Raw genomic sequence first — 25,046 nt, forward strand, 5'->3', positions numbered from 1 at the left:
GCCACAAATCCCAACTAAACGTTGCTTTAAAGAATCTATAGAATAAATATTATCTTTAAATTAGCTAGGTGTGTTATAGAATGCTTTAACTGCACCGCTAGGATGAAAAGGGTGGAAGTTTAAATTTGCCGCCCCCCTCTCTTGTAGCGGAGTTGGTAGCGGCCGCCCGTCTGTGCGCACTGTCAGGCTTTGAGAATCAGTCCGAAAGGCTGCCCTTCAACCAGTGTCCTATTGTCTGACAGTGTGTGACGGCGGAGACAGCCCGAACAGCGCACAGGTAAATGCCACGGGCCGGCCACCCGACACCCGCCGCTGCATGCAGGCATGGGGATTCATGCATCCGTTTACATTATAATAATAGGGAATTCCAGGTCACTCTCAGGCATGCCTGGATTGAACTGCACATATGTACACACATCTACACCTACACACCCACCCACACATAAACATCTACACACACATACACACATAGATCTACACACACCCACAAAACATCTACACACACACAGATCTACACGCACACACATACATACATCTGCACACATATTTCAACACACACACACACACACACACACACACACACACATACATACATATATATATACATATACAAACACACACATCTACACACCTACAGACACATCTATACACATCCACACACACCCACACACGCATATATACATATCTTTATGACAATTGTATAAAGAAAGGATACTCCACGTACACACTCAGATTACACAACTACATCCCACACACACCAGCACGTAGCTCTAAGGGTCGTGGGAATAATCCGTGGGTTAAAGGGACGGTAAAGGCGCTGTGTGACGGACGGGAAGCCGGAGAACTGGATTTATTAGACGTTTAATCCGGTTTCTGGGACCCTTTCCTGTCGAGGCTGTCTGTAATACTTGGTCGGTGACAAATGCTGAGTATTTTTCGCATGGTGCTGGATTTGTAGCAGTAAAAACACACAAATTATGCACATCAGTAACAATACACACAAGGAACTGCGACCGAATAATGTAATCTGTAACACTTTAAGGGTTTTAACCGTTTAAATACCAACATTTTATTATTTCCCTTCATGGATCATGAAGGAACAAGCAGCTTCTTCAGAGGTTCTTGAAGTATCTGACCTGGGAACAAGCCAGAGCATCTTAACCCAGTGCCTAAGCCTATTACAATATTATTATAGAATATTAATGTACGTGCTGATGGAGATAAATGGGAAATAGAACCCACTTTAGGTTTTAACTGCTGCATAGAATATACTGTATCTGAACACTTGGAAATGTTGAAAAAAAGATGTTGAGGCTGCTGTTCCCATGACTTCTAGGACTAGTTATATTTTGTTTCTTTGTGTGTTATAATCCTGAGTTTGAGTATTATGATGTCATAGATTTACCGCTTACCCAATATAATTATAGATGTAGTCATAGTAATACATTTTTCTAGCTCAAAGGGGAGAGTTTAAGAGGATTTATCAGTTTCACAGATCCTACCATATACTATTTGACACACTATCAATACATTCTTGTAACGGTATTTCCAAGTAATAATACATATGAATGCGAATATCTCTTATATTATATACACATGACCTCCTGAGCGGGGGCCCTCAGAAGCCCACCATATGTATAACTGTATTTCCGTTTAGTATTTGTTTACCTCCCTACCTTTATATTGTACAAAGCTGCAGGATACTTTATTGGTAGTAAATTATATTGATTATATACAAACATCAGTTAGTATAATATCTATATATATATATATATATTAGAGCTGAAACAACGAATCGATAAAATCGATAATAATCGATAACGGAAATCGTTGTCGACGATTTCCGTTATCGATTAATCGAGTGATCGATTCGTCGTTGGAGCACTAGGCTCCTTTTACTTACCTCCGCCTGCGTTCCCCGGTTCTGCTCCACGCTCTGCAGTCTCCGCCTTCTTCATGCTACGTGACGACGGAGGTGACGCGCGTCTACTATCAAGTTTGAAGTGGAACAAGTTCGTAGCGGAGGTAAGTACTCTTTATGTCTATTGTCTGTGCGAATGTTTATGAGAGAGAGAGAGAGAGAGAGAGAGAGAGAGAGAGACTGGGTGCAGAGCAGAGTGGGGGTGGGGGGCATTGCAGGGTGTGAGACTGGGTGCAGAGCAGAGCAGCAGGGCAGGGTGTGAGACTGGGTGCAGGGCAGAGTGGGGGTGGGGATGCAGGGCAGAGTGGGGGTGGGGGCACAGTGCAAAGGGGTGGGGGCACAATGCAAGTTGTTTTTAACATCTAGTTCTTAAAATTATTTTAAATAAACGAAAAATTTGCATATTGTTTTTTTTATCCGATTAATCGATTAATCGAAAAAATAATCGGCCAACTAATCGATTATTAAAATAATCGTTAGTTGCAGCCCTAATATATATATATATATATATATATATATATATATATATATATATAATGAATATATATTCACAGCAGTCCTGCTTTATGGTCAATGTCCCGATGCATCAAAATATCCACCAATGATTCAGAGCACTCGCAGATCTTGTATCAATAATAAAAAAAATATATATATTCACATGCAATAAAATATATATTTTTAATTATTTTATAAGACCCGTTAGTGCTTTGAATTATTGGTGAATATATATATATATAATTAGAAACCCATCTTATGGATACACCACTTAATTACCATGAAGACACCTCTCCTGTATCTAATGACTCTGCTTCTGTTTGTTTGCTCCCCCTTCCTTTAGAACCTGATTGGTTCTCTCAGCCTTTGTAAGGGGAGGGGGAGGCTTAAATTGCTGGTGTTATATAAATAAAAGATAATAATAATAATGTGCAGGGCAATCGCTTCTTTTAGAATAACCCAGTTAGTTTCGATGATTACGATCATTTGTTGCATTCTAATGTTGTCGTGAAATCCATCGTTGCGCTAACTTGTAGAAGTAACACAAGCATGGCGAGCTTCCGTTTAGTAAGCATCCCAAGCACAGTGTGAAAAATGATTGAACAAACGCATCAAGGCATTTTGAAGGAGAACACTTTGCACCCAGTGTCGTATGTTGTTTTGATTGCAGGAACCAGCAATGTCCTGCCTGCACTTTTTATGTTCTTTTGGAACCTATAGATTCAATGCAGTGGCTCTGGGCTTTCTTCCAAGATCAACAACGCGCGTTAAAAATAAATGCTGCCGCTATGTCCCACTGTCATGTCTTTCCAAAACACATAACGGCGGAATGTGATCATCTACCATACCATATAACCAGCAAGGTATCTTGGCTAAGGTTCTGGTTATGTCCCCACGATTCTGGGTCTGTTGTTAATGTCACTGATATATTGATAATATTAAGGATTACAGACCATACATGCATATATAAACTGTTTTTGTGTTTGGCGGCAATCATTTATGCCGTTATACAGGAAATCTTCTCTACAGGAGAACCGTCCTTGACCTGGAGGTTTCTCCACCATCTTCATTCTCCATGTGTGCTAGTGAGGGGGTAACACTTTAGTATTAGTAAAACCGATCTATTTAGGCTGTGGGTAAATAATTACAATGTTTTGTTTTTATCTGTCCTCTGTTTGTGTAGATGACATTACTTATTTAATATATATGGAGTGTCAACGGATTGGAACACAGGTCTACGTGAAAAAGTACACATAGTTCTTCATATGATGTTGGTGTACATTTATCATTGTGGTTGTGATGGCGTCATCGATAGCTTGATGCTGGGTACATGTGGTCGCTCTACTTAATGCAGAAGTAATTAACTATGGTGTTAGTGGATAGACCTCCACGAGGTTTTATTCAGTTATCTAATGTGTAGAATTTTATGAAGGAGGATTTGGAAAGCATAATTTGTCCCAATGAAAAACGTACTTATAAAAGATGTAGCTAGATACCGAGTTAGACATAGATAGATGGCAAAAAAAAGGTTTTCTGGATTTTCCAAACCAACTGAGGCAGGCAGGCAGGCAGGCGATGCTCACATAGCACGGCCGTTAGAGTTATTGATACTTGGCACTGCTTATGTATCTTCAAATTTGATTCTCTTTCCACGGCTTCCAAACCTTTGAGATAAACTTCAGTGCCTACATCATCCCAAAGATGTACATGGAGCCATGACTTTACACACATTAATGAATATCATTAGAGTTTCAGATAATAAGTAGTCCACGTGGCCGGTATGTATAGCTTCGAGGGGAGATGTGGAACATTTAAATACATAAGGGCTTTAACTAAATACAGGAGGGAAGTTTATTTCAAAGGAGGAGAAATGTTAGAACACGTGGCCATTATCTAAAACTAAAGGTTCAGAGGCTTATATGTAATGTAAGGAAGTTTTAAGTGGTAGATAAGTGGAACTTCATTCCAGCAGATGTGTGAGAGGTCAATACAGTAAGGAGATTTTTGAAAAAAAAGGCAGAAGTCAAACTTGAGGTATCCACTAAATTAGGCCAAGAAAATAGTGCATCAGTGACGACATCAAAAGATGACACCTGGACTTGCTTTTCATCTCTATTCATGACTTGACACCCCAGGAACTTTTGGTCACACTGGGTGAGGCATTATTGTACCTGTATGGTATGCCCTATCCAGCGTGACTGATGGATTTTGCAGTGTGCGGCAAGGAGAGGGGTTGTTGAGAGGAAGGTGCTGCTGGATAGTGTTGTGTGAGAAGGGTGGGAGAGATGAAAGAAAGAGTGGTGAGAGAAGTTAGAAAGAAAGGGAGAGTGTGAGTGAAAGAAAATAAGTGATGGAAATAGGGGAGAGGAGCAAAAGATGAGAAAGAGAGTTAGACATTTTAATGGCACAAACACTGGTTATAAATAATTATTTACATGGATTTTTCTGCTCTTTTGTTGAAATTCAGTCCAAGTACACTAATGGTTTAAAATACAGAGCTCATTTATATTTTGCATCCAAACATCCCTTGCCAGATTTCATATTATAATGCGTGTAGAAATATTTAATTACATTCATAATTTACTGATTTATTTGTTATGCTACTGCATCTGATTAAAAGCATTTTGTTCACCAAAGCTCATCTAAAGATCTAAAACTCCCTTTATATATATATATATATATGTGTGTGTAATCGCCCGTTCAGTGGGCAAATGGGGCTGTGTATTTTTGAGGTTCCCATGTGGATGAGATAGGTTGCCTGCTAATATACTGGATATGAAGCGAGGCAGGTGTGACAAAAACTTGACATCTTGTTGAAAAATATGTCACAGGCAAAGCTGGATTCTGGCAGAGTATGCTGAATGTGGAGCAATCTAGAGACAATATATTGGCTTCTATGGTGACTGTTCAAGATTTCCTGAATTAGACTAGTTTTACCTTGATGTGTACACTTTGATTGAAAATATGTGGAAACCCCTCCTAATTATTGAGTTTAGTTGTTTAAGACCCACTCATTGCTAACATGTATATAATGTTAGCAATATAATGAAGAGCTCAGGGACAGTCATAGGACACCACCTTTGCCATAAGTCAGTTTGTGAAATCTCTGCCCTGGTAGATCTGCCCCGGTCCACTGTAAGTGGTAGACGGAGTGGGGCTAAAGCACATAGCGTGTAAAAGTTGCCTATTCATTGAAATGGGTTTGCATGGCCGTGCAGTTGCACACAAGCCGAAGATCACTGTGCACAATGCCAGGCATCAGCTGGAGTAGTGTAAAGTGGAGCTGAGTGAGTAAACATGTTCTCTGGAGTTATGCATCACTCTTCACTATCTGGAAGTCTGATGGATAAATTCAGGTTTGGTTGATTCCAGGAGAACACTGCAGACCAACATTGGGAAAGGGTAATGACCTGGAGCTGTTTTTGAGGTTTTGAGCCCCCTAGTTACAGTGAAAGGTAATATTAATTCTACAGCGTGCAAAGACATTTTAGACAATTGAATGCTTTCCTGTTCCAATATGGCTGTGCCTCTGTGCACAAAGCAAGGTCCGTAAAGACATGGTTTGAGGAATCTGGTGTGGAGGAACTCGAGTGGCCTACACCGGCCATTTAACACCTTTGGGATGAATTGGAATACCGATTGCGAGTCAGACCTTCTTGTACAGCATCAATACCTGACCTGGTGTTCTTTTTGTTGAATGGGCACAAATTCCCAGAGACACACTCCAAAATCTTGTGGAAAGCCTCACTAGAAAGGCGGAGGTTGTTGTAGCCACAAAGGAGGCAATTACAAAAATAAAGATGGGTTTTATGTCCATCAAGGTCATATAGGTATGATGGCCAGGTGTCCACATACTTTTGTTTGTATGGTATATGTCTCATTAGATGTGGATTTGACATTGGTCAGGTGATTTAATCTGTTGATAGGTCCTTGCCTACATAGTACAGAGTACTTAGCCCCATGCTGTGAAACTGTAGTGAAGAAATCCCCCATTACGCTACTTTTTTGGTAAGAAGAGAATGGGTCATGGCAATTTTTTTCCTGAATCCACATATTTTTTCACTTACCTTATGTATTAGTGTTTTCTGTCTTCAGTTGCCACCCCTTCTCACTGCTCATTTTTAATTTATTTACCAATCCATAAACCTTACAATATCTCTCTTACTTCCTCTGCATGCGCAAGATGCTTAGCGGAGTTGAAAAGACTCCCCGCCAATTCAGCTATATAGTGTTCATCGCTGATTAAAGCCATGTTTTCTATTTTTTTTTATTCACTCGTCTGATTTTTTTAAAGGGCTTTTCATACATTGTATCAGGGCTTGACAAATTTGTTGGGAATCTAGGCGCCAGGTAAAAAAGTTAGGAGCCAGGATTTTTTTAAACTAACACTTGGTCAGGAGTGATCTGATCATCATCAGCCCACTTACTAAACTCACAGCGCTTGACCTGGAAGCACCCTGGACTTTCAGGTCAGTGCTGTTTTTTTTTAATTAATTTTTTAATTTTTTTTTTTTTAACTCTTTCGATGCTGATGTTCCATTGGAGCACAGCATTGATTGATATTTAGTCCTCACAAGCTTGTGGGGACAAATGTTAACCCCTGCAATGCCACAAATGTGTCATACACAATTGTGGCATTGAAGGGGTTAACGCTGCACTGTCGCTCTCATGGAGCGATCAGACAGCAGGGGGGTGTTGTGTCAGGTCCCCACACTCATGTGGAGACCAAAGAACCCTCTCCCCCTGTCCCTGAAGCTGCCTCTGGCAGCTGGGACTCAATTGCTGGTCTATAGACCAGCCACTGCAGGGGGAGTCTTTGATGATTGCTGTAGGCTTCCATACCTACAGGAATCATCAAAGTGCTTGTGGGGGCTCGTTTTTGCTGTTGCTGGTCTGCCTGGGCTTCCAGGCAGACCACCAGCAGCAGAGCCCCGTACAAAACGGGAATTAACCCCTAAATGCCGCAATCGCGGCACTGAAGGGGTTAACGCTGCACTGTCGCTCTCATGGAGCGATCAGGCAGCTGGGGGGTGTTGGGTCAGGTCCCCACACTTGTGTGGGGACCCAATCAACACACAACCCCCTTCCCTGAAGCTGCCTGTGGCAGCTGAAAACACGATTGCTGGTTTTGCAGCAGCCGCGTTTTCAGCCTACAGGCTCACTCCGTGGGAGTGATCTCAGGCTCGGGGGGCGGGCTGTGAGTGGCTGTGCTGTCTGCCCAGACTCCTGGGCAGACAGAAGCATCAGCGCCCCCGTGTGGTGACTCAGCCTCTTACATCCACAATCTTTTCTGGATGTAAGAGGCTGACAAAACCTAGGCGCCAGGACAAAATTCTCTGTCGCCATGGCGACCTGGCGCCTGGGATTTGTCGAGCCCTGCATTGTATTCTTCTATACCATATATTCTTAAATACCTTTGTGAATCAGAAGTGAAATTGCTGTCGAAACCGCCCGCTGGTTTGTCTCACAATCTGAAAGAATCAAATTGTATGGTGAAACGGCACAGAATGAGTCATAAGGGTCACTCGCAGAAAGCAAGTGGAGGTTGCATATTTAAATATGATCAAATATTAAAAAGAAATAGGATTTTCTTTTTTCAAGGTTTAGGTCATCTAAGCATGAGAAATGTAAGCAGTTGTCCTAATTTGTGTGGGCCTGCACTGCGCATGGAGTACCAAAGCTGCCACCCCAGAACTGTACTAAAATAATAGAAATGGCACAATTCTTTATATCCTATAGCTTTTATCTCACTATATTCAACCAACTATAGCGTCATGTAACACTGTGAGAAATATACATGACGACAAATGGAATACTCACAGAGCAGAAAATTATTAACAGCTAGGGATCAAGTACCGCATAACATACTAAAGAAGTAGTAGTAGCTGGAGAGTTTACAGGTGAGTTGCAGTTTTGTCTCCTTGACCTCACTTTACATTCAATAAGCTTTACCTCCAAGAATAGCCTGGATGGCGCCATATAAATAAAGTACATTTATAGAAATAACTATACATTATGCAAGGTCAGCTCAGCCAAGTCAATAGCAGGAGTTCTAATAATTGCTTACTTTAATAATTTAATGCTTATTAAAGGGGCTGGTGATAGACATTTATTTATCCTACGTTTGCAAATCATCAACGCATATCTGGAAGGTTGAGTGTCGCCGATATAAATGCCCTGACCTTGCCATATGCTTGGGTGATAGAAAAGAGGAACAGACTATTTAATGACAGGAGCGATGACCTGTGGTTATCAGCTTCCCCATTTCACCCGCAAAGAATTCCGATTTATGATATTTTAAATTCAAAGTGTTTGAGAATGGAACAGAATACTAATGTTGTATATCATTATCCAGGTATGGCTCATGAATGAAATGGTAGAATGAGAGTGATAATTAGAGGGTCTTTTACTGAGGGATTTTTACCTAATTCTGAAAGTTATGGGGAACGAACACTAACTAAAATCCTTCATCGAGTGCGTATACTAGCCTAGGCCAACTACACCTAGGGTGGAAGCAAACCCGGGGCAGGTTGTCCTCTTGGGCAATCAGTTCCCTGGGTGCACTGCTACTCAATGGGCCAGGTACAGGGGAGATCTCAGAACCGGCTCCCAAACTGCCCCATTTACACAGAGCGCTTGGATATGGCATCTGTAGTGAGCGGCCAGGGCAGAGTCAAAGGTAAATACGCCACTGCCCATATCCATTTTGTCCTTTTCTAGAACTTCGGAATGTTTGCTGGGTATGCGTGTATCACAGTGTTCTACATCCCTAAAAGTCACAATAATGTTTATAGAAACAGCTTAAAATGGCTGTATAGTTTAGACTGAATAAATGAAATATATTCTTCTACATGCAATGTTCAGTTAACATTAATTGCTATCATTGGATCACATAAAAACATAAAGCTCTACCCCTATAGAATAAGCAGACATGATTTCATGAAAACAAATTCCCAGGGTTTTACTTTAAATCTGAAAAGTAAACTTTTACAATCTGAAAGATATATTCACGAAGATAGTCTTCAATAAAATTTAATTGGCCTTGGAGGATATCTTAATGTAATTGACCCTGGTGAAATAAATTTTAATTGTATTTAATCTAAAAGACCAAGGCTGCCCTATGCCAGGTACACCAGACGGAATTTGCAAACTCCCAATGCAGTAGCTCTGGCTTTGTGACCGTTTTTAGTGCTGAAGTCTACGGCGGCTGAAGTTCCAGGGCGAGTCTATCAATGGAGCTTAGAAAATCATAACGACCATTAAATATTGGTAAATATGTTGTGTGATACCTAGAGCTGAGCAGAATGATTACGGTAACTTTAGATTTCAGAGTCATTTTTTCATTTTTAATCAAAAAGTAAAGTATGAGAGGAATTGCTTTGACGTGTTTCCACTTCTGCGAGATCAGAGCAATAACAAGTACCTTATAAAGTCTGACCCTGATACTCTGGAGCAGATTAGAGCATACCGAATTTAAAGCTAAATATAGAAGCCTGCAGATGCTCCTGGGCTCAAAATAATATTGCATCAGGAGACTGACGTGTCATGTTAATTCCCAGTCAATGGCTGGCAACTGGCTCTTGATATGTCCTATGAACCCTGTTGATGCATTTTTCTTAAGATTTATGGATTTGTGGCGAGATAAGCATTTATTGCCATGTTTTTAGAGTTCAGTAATCAAGTTATAAAAAAAACAAGACTATAGAAGTAGAACACAATAAGCTTGCTATATCCCAAGTTCATAGCTAACATGAGTAGGCATATTGTGTTTTGGACTAAGTGCTTGGGTTAGTTTAGTTAAGTGTACTTGCTAACTAAAGGACTACAGCCTTTATACACTACAGTAACCCTTGTTAAGTCATTGTTTAATTGACCATGTAGACCTGGGGCAGATAAGTCCATAGGGTATTTCGATACGACCCAGTGTGATGGTTGCTGAGGGCCTGTAAGTCTACAACGGTCATTTCTTGGAGATGTGGGACCAAAATAAAAGAGTCCTTCGTTCTATACAAATGTTACTAATAACATTCTGTAATAGAGCTCCTCCTTTCTCGGCCGGTGAAGCAGAAGATATTTAAGAAGTTTACTCTTCTAATTCCAGAAAGACTCCAGTAATTATTTAAAGCACCAGTCGTATTCTCAGGAGCCCATGCTGCATATTTATAATGAAAGTTAAATGGCAGTCATCCAAAAAGCAAATTAACAAAACCATTTCCCTCGTTTAATCGCATTAAAATAGAACAGGAATGATATACGGGAATTTTAAACTTCGTGTTGATTCAAACTCTGAGAGCCCTCAGGTATTGATTTTAGTCAGTATATACACACAATTCTGCAGGCAAGACCGTATTACTCCACTATAATTTATTTTTGCTACCCCAACGGGTCCCACCGGATGTGGTTGATAAAATAACATTTAATTATTATTAAATATCTTGTTTTCTTTACAGAAATTTTATGAATAAGCATCAGAAGCCAGTGCTAACAGGCCAGAGGTTTAAAACCAGGAAGAGGGGTAAGTACTCAATGCTATGTTCGGTTTTGGTCAGTAGTTTTTTTTTTTCACTTTTGTATGTTTTTGCTTTTAAGCAAACCTTATGATGTAATATGCAAATGCAGAGCTAAATGTGTTTAGTTAACAGGGGCATCAATTAGTATGTTCTCCATGGCTGTTTGCTTAGAACATTGAATGTTTAGAACCATACCTGGGAACTTCATTGCTCTGACTACCTGGAGCCCCCATGTAGGATGTGGGCACGGAGTCCAGCTGACGTCGGTGGGATGTCCCGCTGACATTGCTGGACACACTGCTCTTGAAGGGGAAATGGGAGCGGAGTGGGGTGTGTCAGAACCCCCCTCCTGCGACCCAAAGTTTTCGGGTGACAACCCAGAAAAAGCAGTGTTTCTCCTGGGGTCTCCAGGTAAAACCCAGAGAGTTTGGCTAGGCTGAAGGAGCCCAATCGTAATTGAAGACTATCCTATAGATTTTATTTTAATGAAGATGCATGTTCACTTATGCAAGCATGAAATGTACAGTAAAATATTTCATACATTTTCAGATATAAACCTTACATTTATTTACCAAGTTTTAGGGAAATATCTCTGTTATATTTTTCGCACACAAGAACGCCCCCCCAAGAACAATTAGCATTTTCTCTAACCAGGCCTATGTTATTCATGAGTAGGGAAGCATGTAAAATGTTGCATTTTTGTATCCATAAACTTCCTCTGTGTTGTCGTTACTTTTTCATTCTCTTTTTCGGTATTCCAAATACACTGTAACGTGCTGGTAGAAAAATGCAATATATTTCTTTGTGTCCCCTTTTACTCAATCATTTAACATATTTTGTATTCAATTTTAAGACAGGATATCTGTTTTTCTAACCCTTTTCTATCAGATGAAAAAGAGAAATTCGAACCTACAGTGTTTAGGGATACCATCATCCAGGGTCTTAACGAAGCAGGAAGTGATCTGGAAGCAGTAGCAAAATTCTTGGACTCTACTGGATCCCGTCTGGATTACCGCCGTTATGCGGACACCTTGTTTGATATCCTTATAGCGGGAAGCATGCTTGGTAAATACATTAACACAATGTTGTTTTGATGATATCCAGCTGTGAAACGGTAATATAGATTTTGTTTAGGGTTTAAAATAATTACCATTTCTTTTTGTCATCTTGACATATAGTAATCCTAATGGGCCCTTCCAGTTGGTGTACTTTGCAGAGAGCATATCTCCCAACTGTCCTGCTTTCCTCCCCTAATGCCTCTTTATTCTAGCAGCTCAGAACATTTGCTGGGTATGACTATGGATCACGGTGTTTGTACAGCTCTAAAAGTCATAATAATGTTGATCAAACTAGCAGGAAATGGGTTTATAAATTGTGTGAATAAGGGGCATTTTATTATGCTTAGTTCTGTTACATAAGTAACTGATAAGCGATAATATCAAATAAAGCCATTCAAAATATTGGTATGGCAGACAATCCAAGACCTTTATGCAGATCATCACATTAATTATAAACCAATCGTTCAACCTTTTTAACTGGCAATTGTCCAAGTTGCAATCCAACAAAACAGAGCTGCCCCCCCCCCCCATTCCTTCTGGGGCCACTTCTACAAACCCTATGATTTCTCCACTGGGAACAAACTATTATGTTTCCATAGATACAGATTGCTCGGGACCTTTTTTTTAAGTGCAACACTAAATAATCTGTAACGTGCTGTCCAATTTCTCAGGACATTCCTGTTCTATAAGTAAAATGGACCCAAACAAATACACAATAGCATATCGCAATTTCTAAAAAGTGAAACATACAGAGTGTAAAGACCCATCACAAAATAATGGAACCACCAATATGACTGATCTGTATGCAACGTCACATTGGCCACCATACATGCCCGCTTGGAGGAAAGATACTAAAAGCATCACTGAAGATGGTTTAAAACCTATTGACTCGTGGGTAGTGTGAATTGGGTTTGGTTTACGTAGGTTACTAGCGGACACATCCCGCTGAAGTCACTGTGAAAGTATCCTTCATTAATTGGCGTCAATGACCTATTATTAATATACATCATTTACAATTTATATCCGTATTTACATACAAGCTGGCTTTAAGACAAAAAAGAGACATTTCCACGGACGTATACTTCCCCGGTGTGTTTTGCCTACGAACAATGTGTTATGAACAAGTTCCACCACCGTTTTTGTTCTCCTTGTGAAACAGGCCATAAAGGGCATGCAGATTTATATTTAGTGACTTTTGTAACACGCGAGTAATGGTTTTTATTGTTTTCTGTATTTTTTTCTCCTCTCTATTTTAGAATTTGCTGTGACATTTATTTTCTAAAAAAAAAAAAAAAAAAACAACAAAAAAACATGAGTCCCCCTGGGAGTCACGGAACAAAAATCATTACTCGCAGTTTCTCAAATTACTTAGCTGTCGTCGTCACTGATTTAATAGCAGGGTGCAAAAATACATTGTGTTAAGAAAGAACGTGTTCCTGCTTCGTGGTGTTTTCAATAAACAGCTCAGTATATGGTAGAGGGGTAGACATTGCTGCTTTCTGCAAGCACAACTCCCATCTTCCGTGCTTGTGAGGGATCATGGGCTTTGCAGTTCGTAAGCAGCAAGAGAGCTGGAGGTTGCTGACCTGTGATCGAGAAACTGCTGCGACGCTAATTCCTTTTCTGGAGAGGCATTTCAATGACATTAATCGGTCACTGCCACGTAGTAGGGACCAATGTCGCTTTCAAATCCCACCAGGCCCACTCAGTCTGCCAAAGGCCACTAATAGCAGGATTGGTGGAGGTGGCACATTAAACACAGGATCTGTTTCACAATCACTATATGTAAAATGTATCAACAAAAAAATTAAACTAAAGGGACACTGCAGCCAACACATGAGGACTTGTGTGTCCACAATTAACATCTTCCCCTTACAAAGACATTGAGGGATCCATCAGTCCCCCCCATGTTTTCATCAGGCGCGGATAATGAGATAAGGTGTGGTTATGCTCAGGTCCTGCTTGACCTTGCCCGAAGACTTCTCCTATCTTGGCAGTATGTGTACACACTACACTCCCCACCATCCAGCCGCAACATTGGCTTGCACAAGCATTCCAGTAATTTCATATGAACATAACCCAACCATACGATTCAGTGAATAAAAAGATCAGATGAACAATGTATCATGCATCCTCCTACGTTCTGGACATTAGAGCCACTGTTCAATTCCCATCCTCATTGCCAAGCCACACAAGTATTTACATGATGTATTCGTCAAAGTGAAAACGCTATTATAAATGTTATTCCCCAGCATTGTCACCTTGGCTTTGCAGTGTTGTTGTTGTTTCATCACTAGATGTAGCCTACATATTGTCTTGTTTCTATTCTTAGCTCCTGGAGGTACTCGGATCGACGATGGAGACAAAACTAAGGTGACCAACCACTGTGTGTTTTCGGCAGACGAGGATTATGAGTCCATGCGTAATTATGCCCAGGTACTACGTAACTTTAATGACATCACACAACAATTTAGATGATGCTGCATAGGTTGTTTTTTTTATATATGAAAATCAAATATTCTCAACTTTTAAGCCTCTAAAAATTCCAATGCTCATCATTTCCAGAAAGAAAGATGACAAAATGCTATGGACACTTGTTTTATACAGACTATTTTAATGAAACTTAAGAGTTCAAATTTTAGTTATTTGTGTTAGTAATTTTACAACATATGTTATATTTAATATACTAAAAAAGGTGGAGACAACACTTTTCCTTTAGCTTGAGCTCTAGTACATTAAATAAATGAGCAGAACTGCAAAGGAACAAAATGCAAAAAAGACATTCATTATAGAAATGTGCTTTCATAAGTAAAATAAAATGTACATTTCTTTATGATTTGAACATTGTCATTCACGCGAACCGTCTCCCTCCCTATTCAATATTGCGAAATATTATTACTCAAACGTGTACAGAGATTGTGTACATATGTCAGAAGTATATTAATACTATTAATTAAGCCCTGAACTTTCCTTATGTTTATTTTTCTTTCCTTTCCCCCCTAGGTCTTCAGTAAACTAATCAGAAGATACAAATATTTGGAAAAAGCCTTTGAAGATGAAATCAAGAAGGTACCTAATGTCAACGTCTTTTCCATTTGGTTAATATTTAACCGTTTTAGTTGAAGAGATCTTTTGTATGTTTTTTTTTTTTTTTTTTTTTTTTTACTATGTTTACTTTATCGAGCTCTTCAATCTTTTACCTGCAGCTCCTTCTGTTCCTTAAAGCGTTTTCCGAAGCCGAGCAGACGAAGTTGGCTGTGCTCTCCGGCATCTTACTAGCTGGCGGAACACTTCCTCCGGCCATTTTAACAAGCCTTTTTACCGAGAATATAGTCAAAGAAGGTGCGTTACATGTTAAATTGCTTACGTTCGGAGAAATAATTTGTACTCGCAGTCACTAACGTTTAGTCTGTTCCCACTGCATATTTGGAACACAGCCAGGGCGCTTTTCTTGGCCAAACCTAGGCTGGATGTCGTACAGAGCACGTATTGGAACGAATGGAAGGGAGATTTGTTATCTGTTGTGTGAGTTGGATTTTGTAGATTCATTTTTGTGACTTCATGCCTTCCCCATGGAATCTCCACTTCGTGTTAAACACTAGGATTCAGTAATGGTCCCGCCGGTACGCTGTGGGAAATCACTCACAAATTGTGCATTTTGTAGTCTTTTGGCATTTTTACATTTTGATGATGATATGTAAGCTTGCTTTCTTTATAATGTTGTTCCAAATCGTGCTCGGTCAACAGGTGTACTTTAACTGTTACATAAATTGTTTAGGTCTGCAAATGTTACATTCTGGGAGTAATATATGGAGCATATACATGCAGTGAATATGACTATTTTCTTTGTCCCAAGCACATCTCCTGCATTTAGCTGGGGGGTGAAGAGAAGGGGACTTCAGAAGTTTTGGCAATATATAACTAAAAGTAAAAAAATGTCATGATGCTTTTTTTACCGTTTAACATTTTTAAAATTGAATATATTTTCCAGGTATTTCTGCATCATTTGCTGTGAAACTTTTTAAGGCATGGATGGCAGAAAAAGACGCCAACTCGGTGACATCTGCTTTAAGAAAAGCAAATCTGGACAAGAGATTACTAGTCAGTATATTTATATATATATATGTGTATTTAATTCATACGTCAGATTTCATAATACTGAATTATAGGTTCACCTGCCTTTTTGCCGTATTAGGAACGCTAACTACTTAATAATAATTAAGCCATAATAAAAAATCTTGGAGCGCTTTGTCCGTAGCGCTGTTTCAATATTTATATTTGTGTATATCACATGCTTCAAAAATGTAACATGTTGCAATTTAATGTAAATATTGCCTCGTAGGAGCTTTTTCCAGCAAACAGGCAAACTGTTGAACATTTTGCCAAATACTTCACCGACGCAGGCCTGAAAGAGCTCTCTGATTTCCTACGAGTTCAGCAATCGCTCGGAACTCGCAAAGAACTTCAAAAGGAGATACAGGAACGGATGTCTCAAGAGTGCCCCATCAAAGAGGTAAGACCATACAAGTTTCTGTCTATATGCCATTATAGATTTCAAGCACCTATAGCTGCACGTCTGTAATGACACATAGTGGACAAAATGGAATGTAGGAAAGTTTTGGAGAGGGTGATGGATAAGTGGAGTAATATTCTGGTAGAAATGGTAGAATAGGCTTTGGAGTAATCTGATGACCAATGGGCCAAATGGTGTACACATCTTCTGTTCCTTTTTATGGTTTCATTATGGTTCCTAGACTGCGTGTTTCAACCCACAGCTCCCATACAGAATGACTGGGCAACTGGCAACTATAAGTAAGGTCTTACGTCCTGCTAGTGGAGCAGATCTACTAAATTATTAGGTGGATTTTGAAGTTTAGCATGCATAGATGAATATATGGTGATGGCAGAAAAGAATGAGTTGGCCTGTCTAGCTGTTTAAGTCTGTGGGACTACAGCTCAGCCAAACCTAAATGTATCATACAATGGATTTGAATACTCTCAACAATATGTATTAGAGGGCTAAATGTTCGGCTACTTGCCATGGCCACCGATATGATCTATATTTAGATGCCTTCTGATAGAATATGGAATCTGAGGACAGGGTGCGTAATCTGCAGTCCTCCTCTTCTGGCTGTTTTCTCTCTTTATACATTGAATCTGGGCTAGAAGTATGTTAAATCTTTCCAGTTAATTACCCTTTCCATACAGCAAAGATAAAACCCTAAGAACAACTTTGTGTACGAGATTAAATTACGAACTTTGACAATGGTGTAATTTGGAATTCTTTTTAAAAACGTGTTTGTGATTTAGAAGCACCCTAGAGACCACCGAGCTGTATTATTGTCTATCGCTGTGCAGTGCATCTGTCACCTCTGTTTATAACATTTAGGGAGCGGTATGTCCTTAGCCAAAATGAAGCGATAGCTCAAGATGATCTGTGCAATAATGATATCTTATTGAGAATTCGAAGTGTTCTGTCTGGCACCAGAAGTGAGTTAATGGAAATCTGTAATTCATATTTTCACACTTAATAATTATAATGAAATAAGATATGGACTTCAAAATCTAAAGTAATAAAAGTTGATATAAGTACAAAGATCCTATTGAAAGGCAAAGTGGAACACATCTCTTGATAATTAACTGGCTTTACCGATGTACTTGCATTGTGTCTTTTGAAGTCTTCTGGGCATCTTGTCTGTGCAGGGATTGGAAAATAGATCGGTTTTAACAACAGACCCGATCAAACACCCCAGCCATATCCATATCTACCCACTACCTGCTCGTTTCAGTGTTTTACCAATTGGTGCCAATGCTATTCTTAAACAGTTGTTTTATTTATCCATTTACGGGTCATCGTCATATCCATGTTGTATGTATAGGCAGTATCATTAATATTCATTTTTTGGATATCCCAGATTCATCTCAAATAAAATTAAACTACTTGTTCTCATATAGAACCCTATATGCCAGGGGCATCCAACCTACGGCCCTCCAGCTGCTGCAGGACTACATCTCCCATCCTCCTCAGCCAGCCCCTTAGCTCAAAGAGCATTATGGGAGATGTAGTCCTGCAGCAGCTGGAGGGCCGCAGGTTGGACGCCCCTGCTGTATGCCCAAATTTATCTCTTGAGAATTGGCGTTGTGCAGCCAATGATCATTATACCAGAGCTCTTCCTCCTCTGGGGGACTAGCATTGTGAGGGGTGGGGTTAGCTGCAGACAGGGCAGGGCTAACTCCAAAATATGATTTGGTTGGGAGGGGCTAAACTCGGCTCCCCTGCCCATGAGTAACAGGAGAGTGACCTGGAGGCTTGGGATCAAATTGGGAGAGTTTGCAGGTATGATCACCAGCCTCAGCATCTCATCTTTCCAGGTTTTCATAACATTGGCCATTAGATTACACTTTTCATCAGCAGCCTTTTCCAACTGCTTATTTTTTTATTTATTTTTTGTTTTAATTTTTTTTTATATGATCCCTTAATTATAGATTAATGGTGCTGTATCGGGCATCATACTGTCCATACTGAATCATTTCTCTGAATCCTTTCCCACAGTACCACACAGTATTTTACATTTATCTACACTGAACCGCTGCTGTCTCAAACACTCTAATTTTGATTAAATCGAATACCTTTGGTTTGATGGTTAAAATATATATTTTCATATTGGAGTCATATTCCTAATAAACATATAAAGGGATACCCATGTTCGAGTAGAGATCCCCAAGGTGCCCCACTAGTACCAAGACCTTTCTCTGAATATTCACTATTCACTGTCCTGCTTCACTATTCACTGTCCTGCTTCACTATTCACCGTCCTACTTCGTTGCACTCTATACACTCCTCGCTTGCGAAGCAAGAATATAGCTCAGTGTTAAAAGCAAACTGTAATAAAAATCTATATTTTTTTCAGCCAGAAATGCTATTATTCGTGTTATTTCCCATAATTTACAGTCACTGTGGGACTATTCACAGGTAGTGCTGTATTTGAAAGAAGAAATGAAGCGAAATGAATTACCAGAAACAGCGGTTATCGGACTCCTGTGGACTTGCATCATGAATGCCGTTGAATGGAACAAAAAGGAGGAACTGGTTGCAGAACAGGCCCTGAAGCATTTGAAGGTGGGTAGATTTATTTGCCATTAAACCTGGGAAGTGCCCATAGGGACATGTGCCAATGAGGGCATTCTCTGTGGCTACCCCACAGTGAGACATGCCACCAGTATAGCCCTGTTTCCATTTCCAGTGCTAACCGGGTCTGTTATAAAATTATCTTAAATAGGAGGACGACTGTAGAACGCTTCCACTCAAAAACATGCAATCCTTTTGTGATTGATCTTGTTTGTTGCGTGGCTAGGTATAAGTGAAATCCCAGAGCTGCAGCGATAATCCACACCATGGGGTGTTTGTTCGGTGGGATTTTTGCATCAAACGTTTGTATGAAGGCTTGGCAACTGAAATGTTTTAAGTGACGCATGCTGTTTGTGTCCAATTAGGAACAAGAAATTTCCCTTTTTTTAGCACTTTATGCTGGAGGCTGCTGTAAAACCCAGAGACAATCTAGAAGGATATGGTATTTTTATTTTGGAAACCTACACAAAAAATTCTGTAGTAGGACTTTGAAAAAAGGTATATCGAGCGATTTCTGGGTTATAAAACATTTTATTGAACAAATAATACATTTGTATCTAATTACGTAATGGTACAGAGCATAAATATAGTCTTACATAAAAATACTTTTACTTAGAATGACCAGGCACTTCCTCTTCTGGGGATGTAAGCCATTATGGCACGGTTGCAAAAAGCCAACCATCGTGGGCTATAAACAGGCCAGGAATTCTGTGTATCCTTGTCTGAAAACAAGTAGTTTAATGATTGTTTGAGATGTCTGTGATCAAGCTGGGATATCCCAAAAAATGTTTTGTTTCCCTCGAAGACTGGGGTTGCGCACCCCCGCACCTACCACCAAGAAAAATGATGTGTATGGATGCCCCAGTAGAAGATATGAAACCCCCAACCTTTATTAGATGTTACTAAATTGTATCAATATGGCACCTGTACCTTAAGATAGATTTCATTTGTGACATCATTATATGTATGAAAGAAATTTTCTCTACTTTAAAAATATTTTGATTGCTAGGGTCTATTTAGTTGGCATGGTCTAGAGTACTTGTAGAAGGTGGGAAAAACCAAGAAGTGCTGAATATATTTATTTTTTATCACGATGCCTCTTTGTGTTCCAGCAATACGCTCCCTTATTGGCGGTGTTCAGCACTCAAGGCCAATCTGAGCTGATCCTCCTACAGAAGGTTCAGGAGTACTGTTATGACAACATCCACTTCATGAAGGCTTTTCAGAAGATTGTAGTACTTTTCTATAAAGGTAATGCTGTTCCCTTCATATCTATTGGGTTCTGCTGGTATCCATACCAAAAACTTAAGTCCATCACTTTAAACTTGTTTAGTTATCTCCTCACCTGGAAAACCAACACCTTCAGTCTTATACAGTTCTTTTAGTCTGGAGCAGGCATGAGACATAGCACTGGAATCATGTGCAGGATGCTGCAGGCTGGGAGTATGGAAAGCTAAGCAGAGTATTTAACGGAAACATAGCAAGCAAGGGGGACAGAGCAAGCAAGGGACAGGGAGCAAGAAGCATAACCAGACAAAACATACATAATACAGGGCACAACAGGGAACAAGACAAGGAATACTCAAGATCCGACATGAACAGGACAGGACACCCTTCTACCGGGGATTCAGGACAGGACACCCTTCTACCGGGGATTCAGGACAGGACACCCCTCTACCAGGGATTCAGGACAACAATGAACAGAGCTGCCTAGACTAACCAGGCAACACATGACAAGAATACTCAGAAACCACAGGACTAGCCTAGGACTACAAGATAACAATTGGAGATTTAGTCACATCGTATGGCCATAGAATGCTTAGCCCACCACTACACCAAAGTACTCCAATATTCGGTGGGTCCTAACGCTAAACCCTGCCTACGGAAGTACTAATAAACTGAACATTGAATCTATACACAGACTCGAGAAGGACATACCTTTAGACTGCAGACTGAGACCAACAGAACACACGGATGGAGCACACCTTATAAAGGAAACAGAGCTAAAGCAAAGAGCAAGACTGGAATCCAGGAATCAGAGGTTCAGGACAGAACATACGGAAATCCAGAAATGGACCACAGCGAGACGGGGAAACAAAAGACATGCAGCTCCGCAGCCTGGATAGGGCCTGACATGAGCAAAGCTACCTAGGGTTGCAAGAAGAAATATTAAAGGGAATATAGTACAGTATAGTAGCTAAATATTGCCACCTACCCTCAGCCTCCTCTTCTGATGCCAGTGCTACGATCCTTTCAAACTCTTTAATTATCTTTGACTTAAATAAGGATTACTACAACCAATAAAAGTTATGTTGCGTGGTGAAAATGACAGATTCGGTCCCAGTCATTACAGAGCAGTGGGGCGATAAAAAATAAAGTAGAGAGTCGTGAAACCCCCTCACAACTATTCATACGCAGACTGTGGTTACCTCCCCTCTCATTTCTCGCTGTGTTAATGTCTTGGGTTATTGCTCCACTATAGCTAGCCTGGGAACTTTATAGACGTAGTTGCCATAGAGAAATGCTCGTAATATAGATTTTAATAGCAGCTTTCTATAAATATTCCATCTGTCGTTTAGAGTAGTGTAAGAAGAATAGACTGACAATTTGGACAGTACTTTTACTTTTTTGCAACACAGTGTCACGCAGAGCTGTTCTTTCTTTGTAAATGTCTGCGGATAAGCTTTTAAAACTGTGATTTTTAACTCCGTATTATTATGTCTTTTTCTTTTTTTTTACGTCTTCAGAGAATGCTGTGATTCCTTTCTTGAATCACAAATGCTTTGAATAGAACTTGATGAGATTTAAGTGTTTTTAAGTCTTTCTACTTTTTTCCCCTTCTCCCGTTTTTAAAGTAGAATTTCATATTTTTACAGCATTGGCAATTTAGACTGTTATATAGTTGGGCGGTATTGTGTTTCATAAGCTGACATTACTTATGGTAATCAAAAGGTGCTGATGGCCTGGTTGGAGTTACTGTCTTAACCATCATTTGAAAAGTTAAGTACGTGTGAAGATGTGAAGAATGAATTTGACTTCCTACTATCTGTTAAAATCTGTAACTGTACCTACTTTCTCGTTTTAGCTGATGTTTTGAGCGAAGAAGCCATTTTGAAATGGTATAAAGAAGCACATGTCGCAAAGGGGAAAAGTGTCTTTCTTGACCAGATGAAGAAATTTGTTGAGTGGCTACAAAATGCAGAAGAAGGTAATCGGTCACAAAATGTGGTTTTAGCTATGTGACAGTCAGAGGGTAACGCTTAACATGGATATTCTTACAGAAAAGCAAGATTGATGAAGTGTATACGAATATTGTTGTTCTCTTTTTACACTTAATTGATAGCCGTATAGTTGTTGCATCCACATACCTGTTGTGACGCAGATTTGGAAAGCAGTTCATTAAAGGCCACCAGGCATAATACAAGAATCGCCTTTAAATGGTTAACCCAAGTATGTAACTAAATAGACATACCACTTATGGAGATATTTATTAATGGACATGACCGTTTCTACAATAAAATATTTTCTTTTCAAACCCCAGTCCCTGAGGGCCACATATTCTGCCTAAAAACAATGATTTTTTTTTTTATCATTGAGATGCCCGTGCTGAGGTTGGCATTTACAAAAAACGTGGCCTGCTTGTGGCTCTTAAGCACAGACATTGAAAACTAGTGTTTTAAACTGAATACCTCCCAAACGATTATAATCTTTGACAAAGAAATCACACTAAATATAGGAATTTGTGAAAAATTCTGGAATACGCTCCATATGCACTTGCCTATTCCACCCCCCCCCCAGCTTTTTTCCGTGCAGGAGATCTGTAGGGCTGAGCACATCTCCCTGCATGTGATGTACTTACTCCGGTGAGAGGTGATTTGTTGAGGCATGTATGGCAAGCGCTCCCATAGATTTCAATCAAAATGGTCTGATATATCTATATTCCAATTGCACAGCCTTTGTGTTTTAAAGTATTTTAAGAATATAATTGAATAGTGATCAAAGTAAAATGTACTCATTTACTTCTGGATTGTAAAAAAATAAAATAAAAAATAAAAAATTACTTAAAAACAATTCAAATACCGGTAGTGTCAACATGATTTTGTAATGTTATGCCCTCTAGTGGTTAAAACACATATTTTCACCAAAAAAGAACATTTTTAAAATTCAGCTTTTATTGCGTGGCATTTGTAATTTATCCGCATAAAACAGTAGTTCTAGTTCCGTGCAGTTCTTTTATTATATTGTAAGAGCATTTAATACAGGCAACAATGCCCCAAAAGAAAACAATGGATTTTTGATGTTGATCGATTATTATTATTATTATCATCTATTATTTATATAAAGCACCAACAATTTACACAGCACTTCATACAATACATATAGTCAAGGGTATGACAAGACTAGATCTGCCATACTAAGAAAACCAATTTAGAAGATGGCTGTATTATAGTTCTGCATTTTTGTTAACGTTTTTAGCATTTACACTCTATGATAAATAGACTTGTGCTTTCCAGTTTGTACAAACTTTAACATAATTTGCCAACAAATGTCCAAAAACAAGGAAGGGCCACACGGAAACAAATGATAACAAAGCTGAAGCTTCAGAATTAATTGTTTTCCGCGCTTACGCTCTGTCACTGTCTCACACTTTCTCTCAATGTCTCCCTACCTTCTCCCTCTCCTTTTCCACAGCTCTGCTTATTGTTCTCTTCTTCACATTCTCCGTGTCTCTTTTTCTCCTGGTGATCTGTTGCATTACCCTGGGCTCCTGGAGTACTTCTGCATCAGGGTGGAGCCTCGGTGCGCACCACAGGGACAACTTCTCCCCTGATTGGAGGAATGGGCGAGAGGTTGTTTCTGTTGTGTATGCCGGGGCTCCGCCCTGATGCAGAACTGCTCCTGGAGACCAGAATAATGCAGACGGTTCCGTGGAGGAAGATAAGTGTTTCTTCCATGTGGGGGGATGTGATAGAAACATTTACATTTATAAATTGGTTTAGCAATTTACAGGAAGGAAGTTAATTTCCAAGGAGAAGAAATGACAGAACAAGAGGTCATAATCTAAAACTAGAGGATCAGAGGCTTAGATGTTTCATTAAAAGTAGTAGAAGGAATTTAAACATGCATGATATAGGCATAAAGCTATCTTGAAAAACCAAGGACTGATTAAGTTCTGAGTCTTATCATCATGGCACACGGGCAGACTAGACGGGTCGAATGGCTCCTATCTGCCATCAAATTCTGTGTTTAAAAATTAATGTTTGCGTCAATGTAATTTGGAACTTTAAAGCTCAATCTCATGATTTGTGTAGAATACTACAACCTTGTTAGGGTTATACCATATCTCCCTTATGTTCCATAAATTCTGATATTCCACTTTTCTCCTTTCTGCAGTTTTATATCTGTATTATATCTGCTTTGTACTCCAAATTGTACCCCATTGATCTCCTATTTCCTTATGCAATTATGAATAGGTTTTTTTTCTTGTTTTTCACAGAATCCGAGTCTGAAGGAGAAGAAAACTAAGACGGTTACATAAAGCACAAAGTTGGGTCTCTTGGAAATGCCATATGCAGTCGAAAAGGGACCTTTGTGTGTCACAGAAAGTGATTGCATAGTTACTCCTTGTGTGTATAGGAAAATCTCTTAACTGGAGCTCTCAGGCATTAGGCTTCTCCTTTGGAACTCTACCTCTGGCTTTCTATACGTGATTTTAGGCAAAGCCATGCAGCCGGGAGCCATAGAGGAAGAGGAAGCTGGATCTCCATGGACTCCTTTGTATTAGCCTTCTCAAGCACCACATGAAGAATACCTTTCTGGTGTACCGTTCCTTAGTTGTGATTGTCGCGCAGTATCGGCTTGTGTATGTGATCTGAAAAGTACACAGTGTTTTTTTTTTTCTTTTTCTTTGGAATAAAGGCATTTTATCTTAA

General features: G+C 39.6%; 1 protein-coding gene across 1 annotated transcript; it reads left to right on the forward strand.

Annotated features, from left to right (window-relative positions):
* Positions 1-168: 168 nt before the first annotated feature.
* Positions 169-25,046, forward strand: BZW2 (basic leucine zipper and W2 domains 2). The gene is made up of 12 exons (XM_053466843.1): positions 169-277; positions 10,867-10,931; positions 11,815-11,991; positions 14,317-14,420; positions 14,988-15,053; positions 15,191-15,326; positions 15,976-16,085; positions 16,327-16,497; positions 18,958-19,104; positions 20,226-20,364; positions 22,199-22,321; positions 24,611-25,046. Exons 2-12 carry the CDS (start codon positions 10,874-10,876, stop codon positions 24,637-24,639), a joined length of 1,260 nt encoding a protein of 419 aa, XP_053322818.1. The 5' UTR covers positions 169-277; positions 10,867-10,873; the 3' UTR covers positions 24,640-25,046.

Source organism: Spea bombifrons, chromosome 5 (genome assembly GCF_027358695.1).
Source record: "Spea bombifrons isolate aSpeBom1 chromosome 5, aSpeBom1.2.pri, whole genome shotgun sequence".
Classification (NCBI taxonomy): domain Eukaryota; kingdom Metazoa; phylum Chordata; class Amphibia; order Anura; family Pelobatidae; genus Spea; species Spea bombifrons.